This window comes from Sorex araneus, chromosome 1 (genome assembly GCF_027595985.1).
Source record: "Sorex araneus isolate mSorAra2 chromosome 1, mSorAra2.pri, whole genome shotgun sequence".
In the NCBI taxonomy this organism is placed as follows: Eukaryota; Metazoa; Chordata; class Mammalia; order Eulipotyphla; family Soricidae; genus Sorex; species Sorex araneus.
In genome coordinates, this window is record NC_073302.1 from 445440276 (window position 1) to 445459491 (window position 19216).

A 19216-nucleotide genomic window follows, 5' to 3' on the forward strand; every position below is an offset into this window, starting at 1 on the left:
CTTTGCTTAGTTTCCCTGTGGACAGTCTGTGAGTGAGATCATCCAGTCTTCCTCTGCCTGTCTTCTTTCACTTAGCGTGACCCCTTCCGGAAACATCCGCACTGCAGCAGAAAGCAAGGCCTTACCTCTCGTACGGCTGAGTAGTATTCAATTGTGGATTCCATTGTGCATAACCAAGTCATTCCACCGTGCACGGAAATCATATTTCCTTTCGGCCCTGGGGTGTTTCCTGGTCTTGGCTATGAACACAGGAACACGGCGGTGTGCAGATCTTTTGAAATTGGTGTTTTTGTCTTCTTGGACTAGTGCCTCGAAGTCAGATTGATGGGTCACGTGGTGACTCAACTGTAGATTTCTGAATAGTCTCCATACTGCTACCCGCTCCCATTTTTTTATTTTAGGTGTTAGACTATAGGTTTAAATTTTAGTTTAGTAAGTTTAGTGGTGGTTGTTTTTTTTTTTTTTTTAGTTTGCGTTTTAGAAACAAAGCTTTTGAGGAAGTTTTCTATGGCATTCTGAATGCAAAGTGGAGGCATTGGGTAAAATTCTCTCTCAAAGAGAGAGAAACAAGGTTCACCACTGCCAGACCCAGGGTTCCCCCCGGCCGGCACCTGCAGACCACCCTCCCCCCTACCCTGAGCCGTCACCCGTGGAGGTTGGGGTCTCCGAGTCCATTACGAGGTGTCCGGAAGAGACGGTGCAGAGCTGTGGACTCTGCTCAGGAAGACGGAGCGTCCTTGGGCCAGCTCTGGGCCCTCCCGAGACACGCTCTGCTCCTCTGCCAAGGCCACACGAGAATGGCGAACAAGTCCACACCGGGACGTGGCATGGACCCGAAACAGACCCTCGCCTCCGCCCCTGCCACCGCACGAGGGACTAGCGCCGACAGAAGCCCTTCCCAGCCTGCCGGGGGACACAGCCATCCTTGTGTCCCCAGGGAAAGGAGACAGGAGCAGCCCAGCCCAGGGGGCCCGTGCGGACGGGGCGTAGGTGCTGTGTGGCTGGTCCACGGAGACGAGGGCAGCAGGGGCGACTCACATGGGAATGGGGCAAGTGTGCCGTAGCCTCTCCGGAAGTTTCCATGCTGACGTTCATGTCCTGGGGTTCAGCAGAGACCCACGCCGTGTACCTCTCCTTGGGGGTCAGTCTCCCTCTCAACGGGTCAGTCCAGGAAAGACCAGCTGCCGGACCCACAACCGAGGCGGGGTGCCCTTGGAGGGGGTGCACAGTCAGAGCCGGGCCCCGGGCGGTGGGATGGCTCAGGTCGGGGGTCGTTAGTGAAACATGGACCGAGACGGGCCTTCCTTCATGGGGCCCCTGTGTCGCCCCAGCAGGTCACCCCTCTCTGTTCTCTCACCTGGCAGAGAAAAGCAAGGCTGCGCGTTCTCATGGGGCTCGTGTGTGCTGAGTGAAACGGGCAGGAACGTGGGGCGGGGTGGCACGGTGTGGCAGCCAGAGCCACTCTCCTCACCCCACCCCAGGGGCCCCCCTTCCTCTGCCTATTGGGGAGGGCCCCAGGCCGTGCTCAGAGGGCCCCAGAGCCTCCCTGGGGGTTCTCAGCCGGCCCGCCCAGCACTTCGACGTGAGGGTCTGAGGACCTGGGCTGCCCGTGCCCCGAGGTGCTGGGGGTGTCCCAGCCACACAGCAGTGCTGGGGCCTCCAGGGCTGAGTCACGGTGCCGGGATCCCGGGCACGGCCTCAGCCCCCGTGTTGTCTCACTGGCCCCGTGCCTTCCCTTTCTCAATAGCAAACCCGGAACAAGAGCAGCTTGGGTCCACCCCTGGGCTCGGGGACCAGAGTCTCCCGCCCCGGGACTGACTGGCAGCTCAAGCCCTGGAGCACGGCCTCAGCTTCTACAGTGTGCACAAGCACACACACACACATATGCACACATATGTGTACACATGCACAACATATGCACATATAGACACATATGCACACGTGCATGCACATGTACGCATATGTGCATGTGTGCACATGCATTCACACTTGGTATGCACAAGTGTGTACACATGCACACGTGTGCACACATACACACATGCACAGGTATGCACATGGTGTATACATAAGCACATGTGTGCACACATGCACATATACACATGCATGCACACACGTGTACACATGCACACATGTGCACATACATATGCATGCACCAGTATGCACATGCACGCATATGTGCACACACATGGCCCACCAGGCCCTCTCCAGGAGGGGGCCCGTGAACCAAGGGCCGCTGCTTTAGGCTTGCTGGTTTGCTCATCACCAACCAGTGTCCGTTGGTGCTGAGCAGACACAAGAAAGGGGAGGAGAGATTCACCCACAAGGGGCGGGAGAAGGGCCAGAGGAGGCTGACGAACCCCTTATCCACCCCTTTCCCTTAAAGCTTTCCCAGGGGGTTAGGGAGGAGAGGCGTGTCCCCAGAATCTTTCTCAACACTGACAGCAGTGGTGCAAAACCCCTCTCCTGCCGTTCCTGACAGTCACACAGAGGAGCCTCAGGGAAGACAAGTTCAAGCCACCAAACTGGTCTGACCAGCAACAGGAAGAGGCTCCTGAGGACCGTGTCCACTGCTTCTCATTTCTTCGCTAAAGCAATTTCAGCGGCAAATGGGTCTGCACCACAGAGCCCGGCAGGCCCTGGGACCTCCGTCCCACAGCATCCCAGCAGCTCCGGGGAGAGAGAGAAGACGTTCCCTTCGCCTCCCCCCCACCCATCCCCCGTCTCCTGAAGCTCCGGGGAAGCTACTACAAGGCCACTCCCGACCCAGTTTCAGGCTGAAGGTGTCCGTCCCTCCGTCTGCAGAACACAGCCTGGCTTGTAAACTCGAGGTTGGAGGGTCCATTCCCCCGCCCCCACCACCACCACGTTAGGGCATAAATCTTCTCTCCAGAAAGAAGAGGGGGTTCCTGGGTCTCTGTTCGTTGCAGAGGCTGATGTCCAGCCTGAGGCTTGTACTGTCCATCCACCTGCCGCGCTGAAACCGCCCTCCGAGCTGGTCATCCCCCAGGCTATTCGGGTTGGGGTCTCGAGCTCTGGACCTGACAGCAGGTTGCTTATCCCGGGAGAATAAGTGGCCCACGACGCGCCCCGGATGCGGGAAGGCTGCCGGCCCCGCGCAGGGGGGAGGAAGGCGCGCGGCGGGGCTTGGCGCGGGACCGGAGCGCGCGGTGCCAGCCGGTGTGAAGACGCCGCCCTCCAGCGGCCGTTCCCCGAAGCACAGGGGAGCCCGCAGGTGGGGGAGCCTAGGTCTGTGCAAAGACCCCGGGAGGGAGGGCGGGGCGGGGAGGCACAGCGGCACCCAGGAGGGAGCATCCGCCGGACGCGGCTGTCCGCGCGCCCTGGACACACTGAGCACCTCGGCAGGTGTTTGCCAGAGGCTGCATGAGTCAATGGCACGGCCTTGGCAGGGAGGGGTGGTTGTGTGTCAGTGCAGGGTAAGCCGATGGCGTTGGCCTTGGCAGGGATAACGGTTGTGTGTCGGTGCAGGGTAAGCCGATGGCGTTGGCCTTGGCAGGGACCGGTGGTCATGTGGCCGTGCCTCAGGGGGGCTTGGCGCCACTGCTGCATGTGAGTTGCCTCCCCCCCTGCTCTCTTAGTGGCCAAGCTCTTTGCAATGCCAGAGACACCCCCAGTGCCCAAACCCTGCGAGTCTGAAGGAGCAGATCCAGCCTGGTGACAAAGCCCAAATGCCAGGGTCCGAGCCAGAGTTCAGCAGGGACACAACCGACCCAGGTTCAATCCCCGGCGTCCCAGCTGGTCCCCCCCGAGCACTGCCAGGAGTAAGCCCTGAGCATCCCGGGGCAAGCCTCCACCACCGAGATGCTGCCAGTGCCGCAGAGGAGGTGGAAGAAAACGGAAACGGAGCGTAGCTGGACACCTGCGCCCTGCCCACGCCCCGCGGCCGGCCTGCCGCCCCCGGCCCAGCAGAGGTGGTCAGTGCCCTGCCCCCCGCCCCTCGCTGGTGTGAGGTATTGCCCGCAGAGAAGCTTCTGGCCTCTGAGACCCGGCAGCTGCTAGAGCCTGGGGCAGGGGGCCGGGGCGGAGAGGGGGACCCCCAAGCAGGGGTCTCTCCCGACCCTCCTCCTCTCTCTGCCAGGCGGAACGAGCCCAAACCTAACAGTCTCCAGCCTGCCGCTCCGGCAGCCCCCCTCAGCCCCCATCCCTGACAGCGTGGCCCCCCACAGACCCGGCGTGTCCCCACCTCCCGGGTCCCTCTAATGCCACCGTCCACTTGGGACACAATTCCGAATATTTTTCTGTCCTTTCATGCTCTTACAGCTTAAGTGCTTTGCAAAATTGCTTTTGTTTTTATTAAAGAATTGTTTACAAAGTCACTGCTAGCTGAGTTTTAGACATGGAATGTTCTAGCACCAACCCCACCACCAGGGTCAGCCTCTCTCCACCAGAGATCCCAAGTTCCCCCCCACACCCACCCGCACACACCTTGACAGGAACATATTTTTTAAAAATTTTTAGATTTTTTAATTTAACCACAGTGAGACACCTAGTTATAAAATTACTCATGGTTGGGATGTCATGTGATGCTCCAACACCCATCCCTTCACCAGGGTACAGTCCCCCCCAATGCCCCCATTGTTCCCTCCCGCCCTCACCAGCCCCACCTACCTCTATCACGCACCTCTCTCTCTGTGTCTCTGTCTCTGTTTCTCTCTATTTGTCTCTCTGTCTCTCTATCTCTCTGTCTCTGTCTATCTGTCTCTGTCTGTCTCTCTGTCTCTATGTCTCTGTCTCTCTCTGTCTCTGTATCTTTCTGTCTCTGTCTGTCTCTCTGTCTGTCTCTCTGTTTCTCTCTGCCTCTGTCTCTCTGTCTCTTTCTGTCTCTGTCTGTCTCTCTGTCTGTCTCTCTATGTCTCTCCGTCTCTGTCTCTCTCTGTCTCTATCTCTGTCTCTGTCTCCGTCCGTCTCTGTCTCTCTGTCTCTTTCTGTCTCTGTCCGTCTCTCTGTCTGTCTCCCTGTCTCTGTCTCTCTGTCTCTTTCTGTCTCTGTCCGTCTCTCTGTCTGTCTCCCTGTCTCTGTCTGTCTCTGGCTCCCTGTCTCTGTCTCCCTGTCTCTGTCTCTGTCTCTCTCTCTCTCCCCTTTTAGGCCTATGGTTGACAGGCACTTTTTAAAGTTTGGTGGTTGTAGTTTGGATCTCATGTCTCCAGTGTTGTTTGGATAGTTATATGCCCCCCCAACACACACACACACACACACACACACACGTTCCTGCTGTGCCTGGGGCCCCCGACCCCTCTCCCGTGACTTCCCTTCCTCAGAGTCTCCGCCTTGACTTCTCTCCCTCTGCCCTCCTCTTCCCTACACTGCAGCCAAGGGAGGTGTCGCCCCCCCCTTACTCCGGGGCGTTGCCTTGTCCACTTCACCCCCCGCTCCACACCCTCGGGCCGGAAGGCCACGGGCCGGTCAGCAGCCGGGCCCCTGCTCTGCGGCCTTCGCCCTCTGCCCTGGCAGGACCGTTGCTGCCAAAGCCCCCTGACTCCGTGCGGCGGCAGACCCTGAGCCAGAGGCTGGCGTGGCCACAGCTGGGCTTGGGTTTGGGTCACGTCAAGGCTGAAATCAACAGGAAAATAGCCTCTCGGCCCCCTTAAGTGAGCCCTTCTTTATCCTGAGTCTCCCTGTGCGGTGACAGTCAGGCCGCAAAGGGGGCGGCCGTGTGGAGAGGGACAGACAGAGACGCGCTCCCACAGGGACTCGGTGCAGGCTGAGGCCCGTCCCACCAGGCACCCGGACCGTCTGCACGTACCGAGCTCGTCTCTGGGCATCTCCACACCCGCACTCGGAGCCACCGACAGGCTCCCCGACGGCCAGTGGAGACTGAAATGCTGTTTTGTTACACAGACGTCGCGCCACGAGCCCTGAACTTCCGCCCCGTTGCACGTGGAGTGTTTCCGTGTTCTCTCTGCACCTTTCCCATCACACGGCCGAGACCCCTTGGTCCGCAGGTGCCCTCTCCTTGGGAGACCCCCGTGAAACCCGCAGTGCAGACACGGTTTGATTTCTGTAGAAGTGAGAGCATCGCAGAGCCAGAGAGCCAGAGCCGCGGGGGGGGCGTTGGCCTTGCGAGCAGCTGCTCCGAGTTTAATCCCCGGAGTCCCACAGGGTCCCTGTCAACCACTAGGACGGATTTCTGAGCACAGAGGCAGGAGTGAGCCCCGAACATCACTGTGTGTGGCCCCAAAACAAAAAAGAAATGAACAAAACCAAAAGGGAATGACAGAAATACTCCAGGTTTGCCAGAAGTCAGGAAATGTACCTTCCGGCAGCCCACGGCCTGCAAACTGAGCACTAACTTAATATTCACTGTGCCCCCAGGCATTGGAATGAGATGTGGGGGGCTCCTGGGGGCCTCGGTTTCCCCTGGTTGGACAGGATCCTTCAGTGCCTCCTGCGTAGACACGGCTTCTTCAAATCCATCCTCGGAGGCGACTCCAGTGGTCGCAGGCGGAAGCCGCCATCCGTGCTTTGGATCGTTTCAGAATCAGAGGGTCTGTGTACGGCCCCCGAGGCCCCCCAGCGCCCCTCACACTCGCTGTCTGCCCTCCCTGACCCAGCACCGCGCTCCCCCTGCCAAAGCCCGTGAGACTGTGCGGTCCCACTCACCTAACGACGTGTCTCGCTGTCGAAAGTTCAGAGGGTGCAGAGGGCGACGGGGGTGGTGAATGTCACCCATTTCCCTGCCTTTCCCCCAAGCCCCTGCTAGAGAAGACAGGTCCTAGGAAACCAGCTTCACACACACACACACACACACACTGTGCCCACCGGCAAACAGGGCTCTCTCCTCTCCCTGAGAACAAACCTCCTCTTGGCCAGACTTTCCCCTGCCTCTTCCTTTCCTGCTCAACACGCTGAGACCATTGCAAGTACCACAGGAAGCCCCCTGCAGGCGTGCCCCCCCAAGCCCCCCCCACACACACTGAAACAGAGAGTGTGGTCCTGCTTCAGAGGACGCCTTTCTGTCTGTCTTCTCCTGCCATTGCCCCAAATCCCATTTTCTACACAACCTCGGGTCCGTGTTATCAACTCCATCAACGTAGACATGTGAGATCAGACTAGGCAAACTCCTCCCGAATCTGGTGCTTTTTGTGCAACTGAGTGACTGCAGCCTTATGGGGTGTGTGTGTGTGTGTGTGTGTGTGTGTGTGAGAGAGAGAGAGAGAGAGAGAGAGAGAGAGAGAGAGAAGAGAGAGAGAGAGAGAGAGAGAGAGAGAGAGAGAGAGAGAGACTATAGCCACTCTTTTCTTACATTTAATACTGCGTGACATTCACTGGCCCTACCAGGTTAGTCCTGTAAGACAGATCCACTTAAACTTTCTCTCCATGTTTTCGGACGTCACCTAGCAAAGAGTCCTTGGTCAGTGGGTGTGGTTGACCTCCACTCTTGGGCTTATCCCATCACTTTCTCGTGACTCTGTGGATTGTGTCCAGGTGGGGGCTATTGTGAGCCACTCTTACAAAACGCTTATTTGCGTGCGTGTGTGTATCACGGACGCACCATCTGCTTTTGCCGTGGGTGATTATCTGGGCCCGTGGGGATGAGATTTCTGTGTGTTGGATCTTCGTCCTCATCGCCGTGGCGTTCGGGACGCTCCCGCTGCTCCCAGCTCTGGGGAGAGTCTGTGGGACCGATTCTAGTCACGCAGAGGCCAAGTAGCGGCAGTACCTTGTGGTTTCCATCCCCACGGCCAGTGAAGTGCCGTGGACCCCGTGTGCCTGTTGCCCAGCTGCCGAGTCTAGTGGTGCATCTGTTGGAGCCTTCTCTTGCCTATCTTACTGGACCGTTTGCCAACTCACTATCGACTGGCAAGAGGTTGTTGTATATTCCAGCGGAATGCACAGATGTGAATGCTCTCATTCACACTCCTTCCAGTTGGGGTTTTCGCCTGCTCCCCGAAAGCTGGTGCTCTCCGGCCCATCCTTGGTTCCACAGCACAAAGACCAATGTCCCATTCTCCTGTCAAAGGTGATGTGAAGGGGCTGGAGCGATAGCACAGCGGGGAGGGTGTTGGTCTTGCACTCAGCCAACCTGAGTTCCATCCCCGGCATCCAATATGGTCCCCCAAGCACCGCCAGGAGTAATTCCTGAGCATTGCTGGGTGTGACCCAAAAGAAAAAAATAAATTTAAAAAAGGTAACGTGAAGGGAACCAGAGTGATAGCACAGCGGGTAGGGTGTTTGCCTTGCATGCAGCCGACCTGGGTTCAATCCCGGCCATCCCATATGGTTCCCCAAGTACTGCCAAGAGTAATTCCTGAGTTAAGAGCCAGGACTAAGCCCTGAGTATTGCCAGGTGTGACCCAAAAAAGCATACACACACACACACACACACAGATCACGTGAAAGGGACCGGAAAGAGAGTTTAGCAGAGAAGCGCTTGCCTTGTGTGCAGTTGACCTGGTTTCCACCCCTAGCACTGCGGAGGGTCTCCCGAGCACTGCCAAGAGAGAGTCCTGAGCACAGAGCCAGAGTGAGTCCTGAGCACCACAGACTGTGGCCCCCAAACCCAAAACAAAATACACAATGTAGGTCCCACCCAAAGATGACTTTGCACAGAGGAGCCCCTGGGTGCCGTGTTCGAGCCCTTCCCCCGACGGTGGGGCCCATATGCCAAGACGGGCCCACTTGGAGCTGCCTGTAGCCTGGGTGCTGGCGCCCCCCACCCCCGCATCATCGTCAAACACGATGCTCCACAGAGACCCGCTCGCCTGGCGATCATCCCTTAGTGCCTCAGCCCCCGATGCTCTGGTCCCTGGCTCAGTCCCCTGCCCTCTCCTCCCTCGCCTCCCTGGGCTGAGTCCCGAGTCCTCTACCCTCTTCTGCGTCTTCTCACTCCCTCCATGTCACGTGGGTTTGCCGCTCTATCGACAAACCCAGTCTCCGCTCAGCCCACATGGCCCAGAACCCCCCGTGCCTTCCCCAGCCCAGCCGCCTCACGCCAGCCCCTCTGCTGCACGTCAGGTGACCCTGTCCAGCTTGGAATTCCCCGTGCGGACCCCCCTGCCCGCCCCATGCCTCTCTGGCTCTGTCCTTCCCTCCCTGTAGAGCTGCCCCCAGAAGGGGGCGGAGTGTCCCTGCCAGGCTTCTCACGAGTCCGTCTGGGGCATCCAGATTAAGGGTCTCCCAGCTCCGTCATGCTCAGTGAGATGAGCCAGAGAGAGGGACAGATACAGGAGGGCTGCACTCGTCTGTGGAGTATAGAGTAACAGACTGGGAGACCAACACCCAGGGAGAGTCGAGACAAGGGCCGGGAGGATTCCTCCACGGCTTGGGAACTGGCCTCACATGCGGGGTGGGGAAAGGCAGCTGGGACGGAGAAGGGATCACCAAGTAGAGGATGCTCGCTCGGGATGGGAGATGCGTGCTGAGAGGAGACTACGGACCAAACATGACGGCCGCTTACTACCTGTGTGACAAACCACAACACCCAAAAGGAGAGAGAGAGAGAGAGTAAGAGGGAATGTGCCTGCCACAGAGCCGGGGGGGGGGGGGGGGGAATGGGGCGGGGGTGGTGGTGGGAGGGACACCGGGAACGTTGGTGGTGGAGAATGGGCGCTGGAGGAGGGAGGGGCACTCGACCCTTGTGTGACTGAAACGTAATCCTGAAAGTTTGTAAGTCTGTGACTGTACCTCACGGTGATTCGTTAAAAAAAAAAAAAACTCTAAAAAGGTTACCCCAGCTCTGAGGGGGCCTCGTCACTCCTGGCAAAGCTACCCGGCTCTGCGCCAACCCAGGCCTTGTCCCGGCTGGCAGATTCCCTCACGGACAGAAAGCCCAGTCTCTCTGGGGCTGGAGCGATAGCACAGCAGGTAGAGCGTTTGCCTTGCACGCGGCCGACCCGGGTTTGATTCCCAGCATCCCATACGGTCCCCTGAGCACCGCCAGGAGTAATTCCTGAGTGCAGAGCCAGGAGTAACCCCTGTGCATCGCCGGGTGTGACCCAAAAGCAAAAAAAAAAAAAAAATTCGGCTTCTTCTTCCCTGCCCCGCAGAGCAGCTGGGTTGACCCCTTCTGCCCCTCGGCCCCGAATCCTCCGGGAAAGGCCATCTCTGTGACGCCCAGCCACCCTGGGCACTCACCCCCACCAGCCCCCGGCCTCACTGCTCCCTCACTGCCCGGCCGCCCACTGGCCACACCACCAGCGCTGGCAGGGCTTGTCGGGGCTGGCCCCCACGCCCTGTCCCCTGTAGCACCAACTTTCGCCTTCCCTGCTGGGAGCACTGGGCCGCGGGCACTGTGCCCGTCAGCAGGAGGCTCAGCTCCAGGAAAGCTCGTGACCGAGACCTGTCACGGCCGGCCCCAGTGCGGCCTCCGGGGCTCGCTCCCTGCATCTCCCGCCTGCGAACACGCGGAGCAGACAGGCCTCTGGTCTCCTTTTTATTGAGCATCTTATTCAACCCCCTCACACACACACACACACACACACACACACACACACGCACACACACACTCACACACACACACTCACACACACACACGCGCGCACACACACACTCACACATGCACACGCACACGCACACACACTCACACACACACTCACACACACACACTCACACACACGCACGCGCGCACACACACACTCACACATGCACACGCACACGCACACACACACTCACACACACACGCACACACACACACTCACACACTCACACACACACTCACACACACACGCACACACACACACTCACACATACACACACGCACACACACACACTCAACACACACTCACACACACACACACACGCACACACACTCACACACACTCACACACACACGCACACACACACACACACGCACACACACTCACACACACGCACACACACTCAGCTCAGCCAGCCCCCCACGCCAGGAATCAAAGTTCATCCAGGCCTGAACACACAAGCTTGATGGATCCAGAGTCCTGAGGTGAATAAAGTTTAAAACCTGAGCCCAGGGGCTGGCGAGATGGTCCAGCCGGGAGGGCGTTTGCCTTGCACACAGCCAACCCAGGTTTGATCCCCCGCATCCCATTTGGTCCCCGGAGCACCGCCAGGAGTGATACCTGAGTGCAGAGCCAGGAGGAACCCCTGGGTGTCACCAGATATAACCAAAAACTATTTTTTTAATTTTTAATTAAATTAAAAAACAACAACAACTATGAGACCAGCCCTGAGCCGTACCGGGCCCGTCTCCGGGGCTGTCCCTGTGTCTGAGCCCAGTTCTCAGCTGTTCTTTCTCTTTCCTGCCCGTGAGTGACTGCTTGCCCTCATGCCCTCAGATCAGCACTGTTTGTGGGAACCTCTTCCCCACACTGACCATTTCTCGTCTTGTTTTCCAGTCCTCTTTGTTCTTCTTCTTCTTTTTTTTAAAGTTTTTATTTTATTGAATCACTGTGAAAAAAATACAAAGCTTTCAGGTTTAAGTCTCAGTCATATAATGATTGAACCCCCATCCCTCCACCAGTGCACCTGTTCCACCACCAAGAACCCCAATATGACCCCGTCCCATCCACCCCCCACCTAAGTAGCTAATGATCTTCCCTTTATTCTCTCTATACTTTGAATACATTCGATATTTCCATAGAGAACTCACTATTATTGTTTGGAATTTCCCCCAACAATCAGACCTGCTGAAAAGGCAGTATTTAATAATTTCTTTTCATTGCGGAGAATGAAGACTCTATGCGCTTCATTTTGGATTTTTGATATTTTAGCTCAGTTCACAGTCTAGATGTAAGAAGCCGCTCTGGGTGCCAAAATGGGTTAGAAGACCTCTCGAATCATAGTCTTTAGGAGCAGAGGGTCCTTTTCTCGAGCGGCAGCTCCGGATCTTATCTGGGCTGAGGCCGCCTCTTTGTTCTTCTTTCCCTCCCTCTTTCCACCTGTTTGTTTTTCCCGACTCCAAGAAAAACATTTTACAATAGAGCAAAATTTGCCCCGTGGTCCTCAGGAAAAACCATGGCAAGTAACTGATTCCATTGAGGCTTCTGACGTGATTCACATCATGAGTCTCAGCCATTCACGAGGGGTCATGATTACATGTGATGGTCACCCAAATTATTTTAATATAAAATCTATAAAAGCGAGATGCTATTCTCTCACACTAGATCCCCAAGAATTGCGGAATTGTGAAATACAGGTTCAGACATTGATTCTTCATGCTTCATGATCTTCATGATTTCTCATGTAGGAGTCAAAACATAAGCCTAGAAGTCCTAAATATTTTATGACCAGCTCCTTTGGGAAAATTGTCCAGTGTTCATTGGTGATGGGAAATGTGCACTGGTGAAGGCTCAGGTGTTGGAACATTATTTGACTGACTGAAACCCAATCAGGAGCAACTTTGTAACTATGTATCTCACTGTAATTCCATTTTTAAAAAGTTAAAAAGAAATAGATTAAGTAAGCATACAAGAAGAACCAGGGGCACTTTGAAGAGGCTGTGATGTTGCAACAAAAATTATAAACATATTAGACGAGAAAAAACAAAAAGTTGCCCCTGGTGTTTAAGCCATTCCTGCTATAAAATTCCCTGAAATTAATGCTGCCAAATGGTGTTATGAAATGAAACTTTCTTCAATCATTTTTTGATATTTATAAAAATGGCGGTGGGGGGCGGGAGAGATAGTACTTAAGGCACTTACTTTGCAAGTGGCCAACCCCAATTTATTCCCAGCACTGCTTATGGACCCCAGACACTTCCTACAGTGACTCCTGGGCACAGTGACAGGAATAAGCCCTGAGCACCACCAGGTGTAGCCCCCACAAAAACAACAGCAAACATAACAGATTTATTTTCACAGCCTCAGTTTTCTTTTCAAAATAAATCACTCTGCTCTCAGTAATACTGCCTTTCTCCAGCAGGTGGAGCATGAGGCCAGGGAAAGTAAATGAACATATTTGAAAGCTGATTTTTTTTTTCCTTTCTTTTTACTATTTCCAGAAAATTTCTTACACAAAACATAAATTGCCTAATAGGTTCAATAGTTCTTTTAACTGCACCAGGCGCGGGATTTCATTGGCTTTAGACCTTGCAAGGCGGGTATATTGTGCTGATTACATTACCATAATAACACTGGCAAGCTGGCGCCCTCAGTAAGTACTTAGAATACCTCAGAGTCTCAGAGCTGCTTATCACGCTCCTGAGAGAGAAGCAACGTATCTGCACCGCAGAGACAGCTGTACGGAAAACTCTTTATTTCTCAAGTCTTGAGCTTTCCCAAAGAGCATTCCCTGGGACATTAAAGGTCACTCGAGGTCAATGCCAACCACTTCCAGTCAACCAGCCTCTGGGATCTCACTTCCTCTTCTCCATTTCTAAACAAAACAGTGACCATCCAGCTGTGTCTAGGACCCCTCCTGGCTTGGACGCCCCTGGCCAGAGCTGACCTCGCAGGTTGGAGGCTGAGTTGAGTAAATGCATATGGCGGAACTGCCCATGTCACATGAAGTGGGGGGAGGGGCTTGGAACCAAAAGTAATGGGGCTCCAAGGGTTGGTGACCTTTTGCCCGTGGTTGGGGGGCAGGGGCATGGCGTGAAGGACAACTTTACCTGTGCAGGTGACTATGAGTGACTGCAGGTGACCTGGGCCAAGTCCTCGCAGACCTGGCTCCACACGGGGACCCGTTTGCTCATTCCTTCCGAGCACGTTTCAGTGCCACTCAATGCCTCTCCCACAGAGAAGCCGCAGGGCGCCCGTGGGGCAGCTCCCTTATTTCCGGAGGAAGCCTTCACAGGGTGCTAAAGTCACCAGCTGGTTCGTGGCCGAGACAGGCCCTCCCTCCCCCCATCACTGTCCCCCAGCACCCCCTCCCTGCCGGAAATCTGCAAGCACCCCATTGCACCCTCCAAAGGAGGGCGAGGCGTGCCAATCTTCCTCCCTTATGAAGAGGAAAAGGCAAGCACCACCAAAGCCCGTCTCCGAGACCGTGAGTCAGAGAGCAGGAGAACACGTGCAGAACACGCACTCAGAACACGCAACACCAAAGCATACACAGCACACTGAACTCTCCCACGTAGAACATGCACACCACTCTCACACAGCACACACACACACACACAGCTTACAACACAGAACACGCTCACACACACACAGGGAACACACCCGCCACACAACAATATGCAAAGAACATACACCACCACACACACAGAGCACACGTGATATCCACAGATCACATGTGCCCACACGGCTCACACAGCACGTCCAGAGCACTCACATGACACAGACAGTACACAACATACAAGGCACAAAGAACACATGTAACATTGCACACACATACGCATCACCACCCACTGGATTCCTGTTTCCTGTTCTAAGTCAGTGGATTCACTCGTGAACGGACTGGGGAGTGTCCCTGGTCACGGGCGTCACTGGTGAGTCCAGAGCCAGAGCCTTTTTCAATAAGCTCCGGTGATGCTTTCAGACAAACAGAACCAAAATTGATATGTCAAATTGAGCTTTCGTTTCAAGTTATCAACTGTTCGCATATGTCTAGGTAGTCGTGAACATATGTGTCTGTATGTAATCACCTATGCGTGTATACAGGCATGTTTGCATTTGTATAGAGAAAGGGAAGAGTTGAGGGTAGCCTGTGAAGGCACGAGGGATGTTTTTTACTGTGGGCCTTATGCCTTCTATGAATACCATAAAATTGCTCCAAAAAAGCCAACTTGGTCTGGAAGCTCCACGGAAAGTTCAGGAGACGGAAGACAACGCAGTTTCCTTGCTTGTCCGCTGTGTTGGTGTTTCACCAGCTCACAGCTGCCAGCACGTTTCTACCAGGGGCCTGCTCTGAGATCAGCACTTGGTTGGACCCAAACGTACAGGAAATATGAAAACCACACGTGGAAATGATGCATGATACAGGCTCTCCTGTATAGCCATGAAATGAAACACGGGTCGTTCATTTCAAATAATGGCTTAGCTGTGTGTTTGTTGACGTGGAAAGAGAGGCGTGATACAGCGTCTGGACGGTGAGAAGTTACAGCAGTGTGGTTGGTCGCACCTAAATTAGGGGGGAATGGAAAGAATATGAAGTTACAGCAGTGTGGTTGGTCGCACCTAAATTAGGGGGAAATGGAAAGAATATTCATGGATGTTGTTGTCACTAGGCGTTTGTCTACAGCTCTACACTATTGTTTCTACAATAAATAGCAGAGTTGTGTTTATCCGTTTTAGGATATTTCACGTGACTAAGAGGTAGTTGGAGCGGGGCAGTCACCAAAGCTTAAGGGGACCTGTCCGCGGTGTGAGCCGTTGGCCAGGGGAGAAACGGAGGAACAGCAGCAATTACCCATAAGCGCCACGAGATGGCGCCAAAGCAGCTTGCTCATACTTGGTCTATAAAATAGCGGCTTTTATTCTAAGTTTTGAGGTTTTTCTTTTAATATCTAAGTGCTTTGTTAATAGCACAGTGTGACTTTGAAATGATACGAAACTTTTCAGAATTATAGTCGGACACACCAATGTTACCATCCAAGTGTTTTTTCGAAACCAGTGTGTTTTTCCCACACCTAAAATTTTTTAGGATCAGAGCACCCCAAAATTCCAGGGTCATGACTCTTCGACCCTTGTGTCCGACCCTCGGGGAGCCTCTTGGTATCTAGCAACTGTTTCAGTCTCCAATATTCTAAAGCAGCCTCTGTCTGACTACTTTTATTTGAATTTCAGACGTTAGAGGTTCAGTCGGATTTTATGCCTGGGTTGTCTGTTTCCTGGTTCTGGGAGCACGTTCATCAATAGCCCTGATCTGTCTTTGTAACCATCGCTGACTCTGTTCCTATGACCCAGAATATGCAGCGTTTGTGTTGCACTTTCCTGCTCTACTTATCTTTCACGCTCATGAACTCTGGCAGGGAAATCACCGCTTTACTTGTGCATACTGCTGTACCTAGCTGCAGGGTTTTTGTGTTTTGTTTTGGTTTTTGTTTTGTTTTGTTTTTTAGGAAATTCAATCTTTTATGTTCTTAATTTTATTTAAGTAAAACATTCAACTAAATGGGCTGGAGTGATAGCACAGCGGTTGGGCATTTGCCTTTAACTCCGCCAACCCCAGTTCGATTCCTCCACCCCTCTTGGAGAGCCTGGCCAGCTACCCGTCCATATTGGATGCCAAAAACAGTAACAATAAGTCTCTCAATGAGAGACGTTACTGGTGCCCGCTCGAACAAATCGATGAGCAATGGGATGACAGTGACAGTGATTCAACTAAATAAATAGGGTAGTCTTTGCTTTTTAAGACTGTACTGTGTTTCACCTCGAGGTAACATCACCGTGAGGTTTAGAATGTGGGCTCAGCCCTTCAGGTTTTGTCCTCCATGACACCCCTTGTGCCACCAGGGACCCTCCCAGCGTCACCTCACCCCCTTTCCCTCTTCACTTTGGGAATCTCTGTTCCCTAAGTCTATTTCGAACCCAGGACCAGGCTGGTGTTCTTCAGAGAGTCCCACGATTCTTGCGTTGTTCCTCTTGAATTCATCTCAAAGTTCTCTCAGGTGCTAACCTTTATTGTTTTTCTTTCCCCCACACTTTACTTAAACACTGTGGTTTACAAAGATTTGTTCCAGGCATTCAATATTCTGACCCCAATCCCACCACCACTGGCCCCTGCCTCCTCCATCGTCCACATTTTTCTACCCCTCAAGCCATCCCCCATAGCAGACCCACAGTCATTTGTTTTGCATTACTTGTTACCACAAAACAGCTAACAGGATGGTCAAAACATATTTCCATAGAAGAAAATTTGTGAAAATAGTTGTATCTCACCACGGGGACGCTAAATTCTTGTGTGCGGGTTTCCTGAGCTGATGTTGTGAGTCAAGCTTCTGTGTTAATGTTTTTGTTGAGATTGGTTGGCTTCTGCGTTACATTCCATCTGACCTGGGATGTCAGTGTCGTCGAGTTTGGAGATGTCGGCTGCTCATTTATTTTGAGACGTTTTCCACCTCCCATTGCTTTCTAGAGATTTCCTGCACCCCATCTTGGAGCTCATGGGTTTTATCCTCAGATGCGGTGACTCTTCTGCCCATTGAGTTTCCAGTCCACCTACCAGAGTCCTGAGACCTGTCCCTCCCGTTTGTAATTTTCTCATTTCTGACCTTATGGTTCCTTGTACCTGGACCATTGTTTCAAGCTCATCAAATTCCTCACAACGGTGTCTCAAATGTCCTCTCTGGGTGATACGAGCTGGTTAGTCCTAGTGGTGCCTTCTTGGCTGGGAGAGGGTGGGGGGCTTCTGCGTTGTTCCCCATGGCACGCATCACCATCTGGGTGATTCACACCCACCCCCGCACCTCCCGGCACCCACTAAGAGTGATTCTGAGCACAGAGTCAGGAGTAAACCCTGAGTACTACAAGGTGTGGCCCCAAAAAACAAAACTGAAATGGGTGAGGGTTCAAACCCAGCAGATCCGCAGAAAATGTGTGGGTGTTGGGGAACAAATATGGGGGTTCTTCCCTTACCACTCGGGCTGCTTTCAGAGGTTCCAGGGAGAATGCCCCTGCAACCCAAGGGCAGGAGAAACAAGGGCCAGAGAATGGGTCTACCATTGGAAGCCAGCCTCAAGTGCTGGGGGAGAGGGCAGTTGGGATAGAGGAGGGACCACTATAGCAAAGATAGTTGAAAATGATCACCCTGGGTAAGAACTGCAGGCTGAAAGTAGGTAAAGGGACAAGCATGATAATCCCTCAGTACCTGTATTGCAAACTGTAATGTCCAAAGGGTGTGTGTGTGTGTGTGTGTGTGTGTGTGTGAGAGAGAGAGAGAGAGAGAGAGAGAGAGAGAGAGAGAGAGAAGAGAGGGAGGGATAAGGAAAGCTCCTGCCTTCGAGCCAGAGGCAGGCTGGGGGGGTGGGGGGAGGAAAGCTGGTGGTGGGAAATGGACACTGGTGGAGCGATGAGTGTTGAAACATTGTATGACTGAAACCCGATCATGAACAACTTTGTAACTGTGTATCTCATGGTGACTCAATAAAAATTTTAAAAGAATTCTGGTGCCCATGTCCAGTGCTCCCTGGGGGTCTGGGACCAGTCTCCCCGTGCCACGCCCCCTCCCTGTGGGTGATATCCCCCCGTAAGGCGATGTCCTCCCTCTGATGTGATGCCCTGATGATCTTCTCACACGTCTCTTGTTTCCCTCCGCAGCTGGACCATTACCCCACCGTGACTTACCACCTGCCCAGCTCCTCCGACACCGTCTTCAACTCCCCCAAGTCGCTCTTCCTCGGGAGAGTGATAGGTAAGCATCTGGGGCTTCCAGCCCCAAGGCGCGTCCCGAGCATGCTTGCTTCAAAGCCACAAAACCCCGCTGGGTGAGAACGGGGATTTGGATTTTCGGTTGCGTTTTATTTGTGGGTTCAGTCACCAGCATCTTCTCAGTGCAAACTAAGTCGTGTGGCTTCCTCTGCGTTGCTGAGAAGTGTTCTCAGACCGACCCACCGCTCCTCGGTCACCAGAACACTTGGTGGCTGTGACCAGAGTGTCTGCTCAGTGGTGCTGGTGGGTGCGTCCCTGGGTCCCTGGGGGTGATCTGGGCTGGGGTGTGGACTGGACAGAGGTGAACCGATATCTGCTCTTGGATCCCACCCTAAAACATGTTCTTTGCCGTGGGAAAGTCTTCTCTGCCTACAATTCTACTGAACCTGAACACATCCTGGTCCAACATCCAGAGGGCCTTATGTTAAATCAAGTAAGGTAGGGGCCAGAAAGAGAGTGCAGTGGGGAGGGCACTTGCTTTTCACATGGCTGAGCTGGGTTCTATCCCAAGCATTTTTATGGTCCCTGAACACCGCCAGTTGTAATTCCTGAGTACAGAGCCAGGAGTAAGCTCTGAGAATCCCAGAGTGAGTCCCCCAAACCTCAAGAAATAAAGTAATTTAGAAGAAGCAGGACAAATGCCAGATGTTCACTCCCATCTTATTACCTCATCTGTGGTAACAGGACAAGGGAATGGAATGTATTGGTGGTGGAAAAATCTCTGGCCCTAGATTACAGAGATGGAAAGACCAGAAAGGAGAGAAATGGGGGGGAGGATAAGAAGGGACTGTCTGGAGGTACCATAGGGACAAGGACTGGCAGGGCTGGGCACGTCGGCTGTGTAGAGGCAAGATGCTGCATCTATCTCAACCACTAGAGCTAACGATACTGCAACCATGGACCCACACTGCGTTACACCTGTTACGTGTGGCAGGTAGGGTGGAGAGAGGGGTGTGGAGTGATATAGGTGA

The 19216-nt window shown here is 53.9% G+C and overlaps 1 protein-coding gene across 1 annotated transcript in view; it reads left to right on the top strand.

The window, feature by feature from the left end:
- The window catches only part of CNTNAP2 (contactin associated protein 2), a 1529860-nt gene that overhangs the window by 1406182 nt on the left and 104462 nt on the right, over positions 1 to 19216 (top strand). Inside the window, exon 21 of the mRNA XM_055129775.1 lies at positions 18135 to 18228. Coding sequence (XP_054985750.1) covers positions 18135 to 18228 — 94 coding nt within the window. The remainder of the gene's footprint in view (positions 1 to 18134; positions 18229 to 19216) is intronic.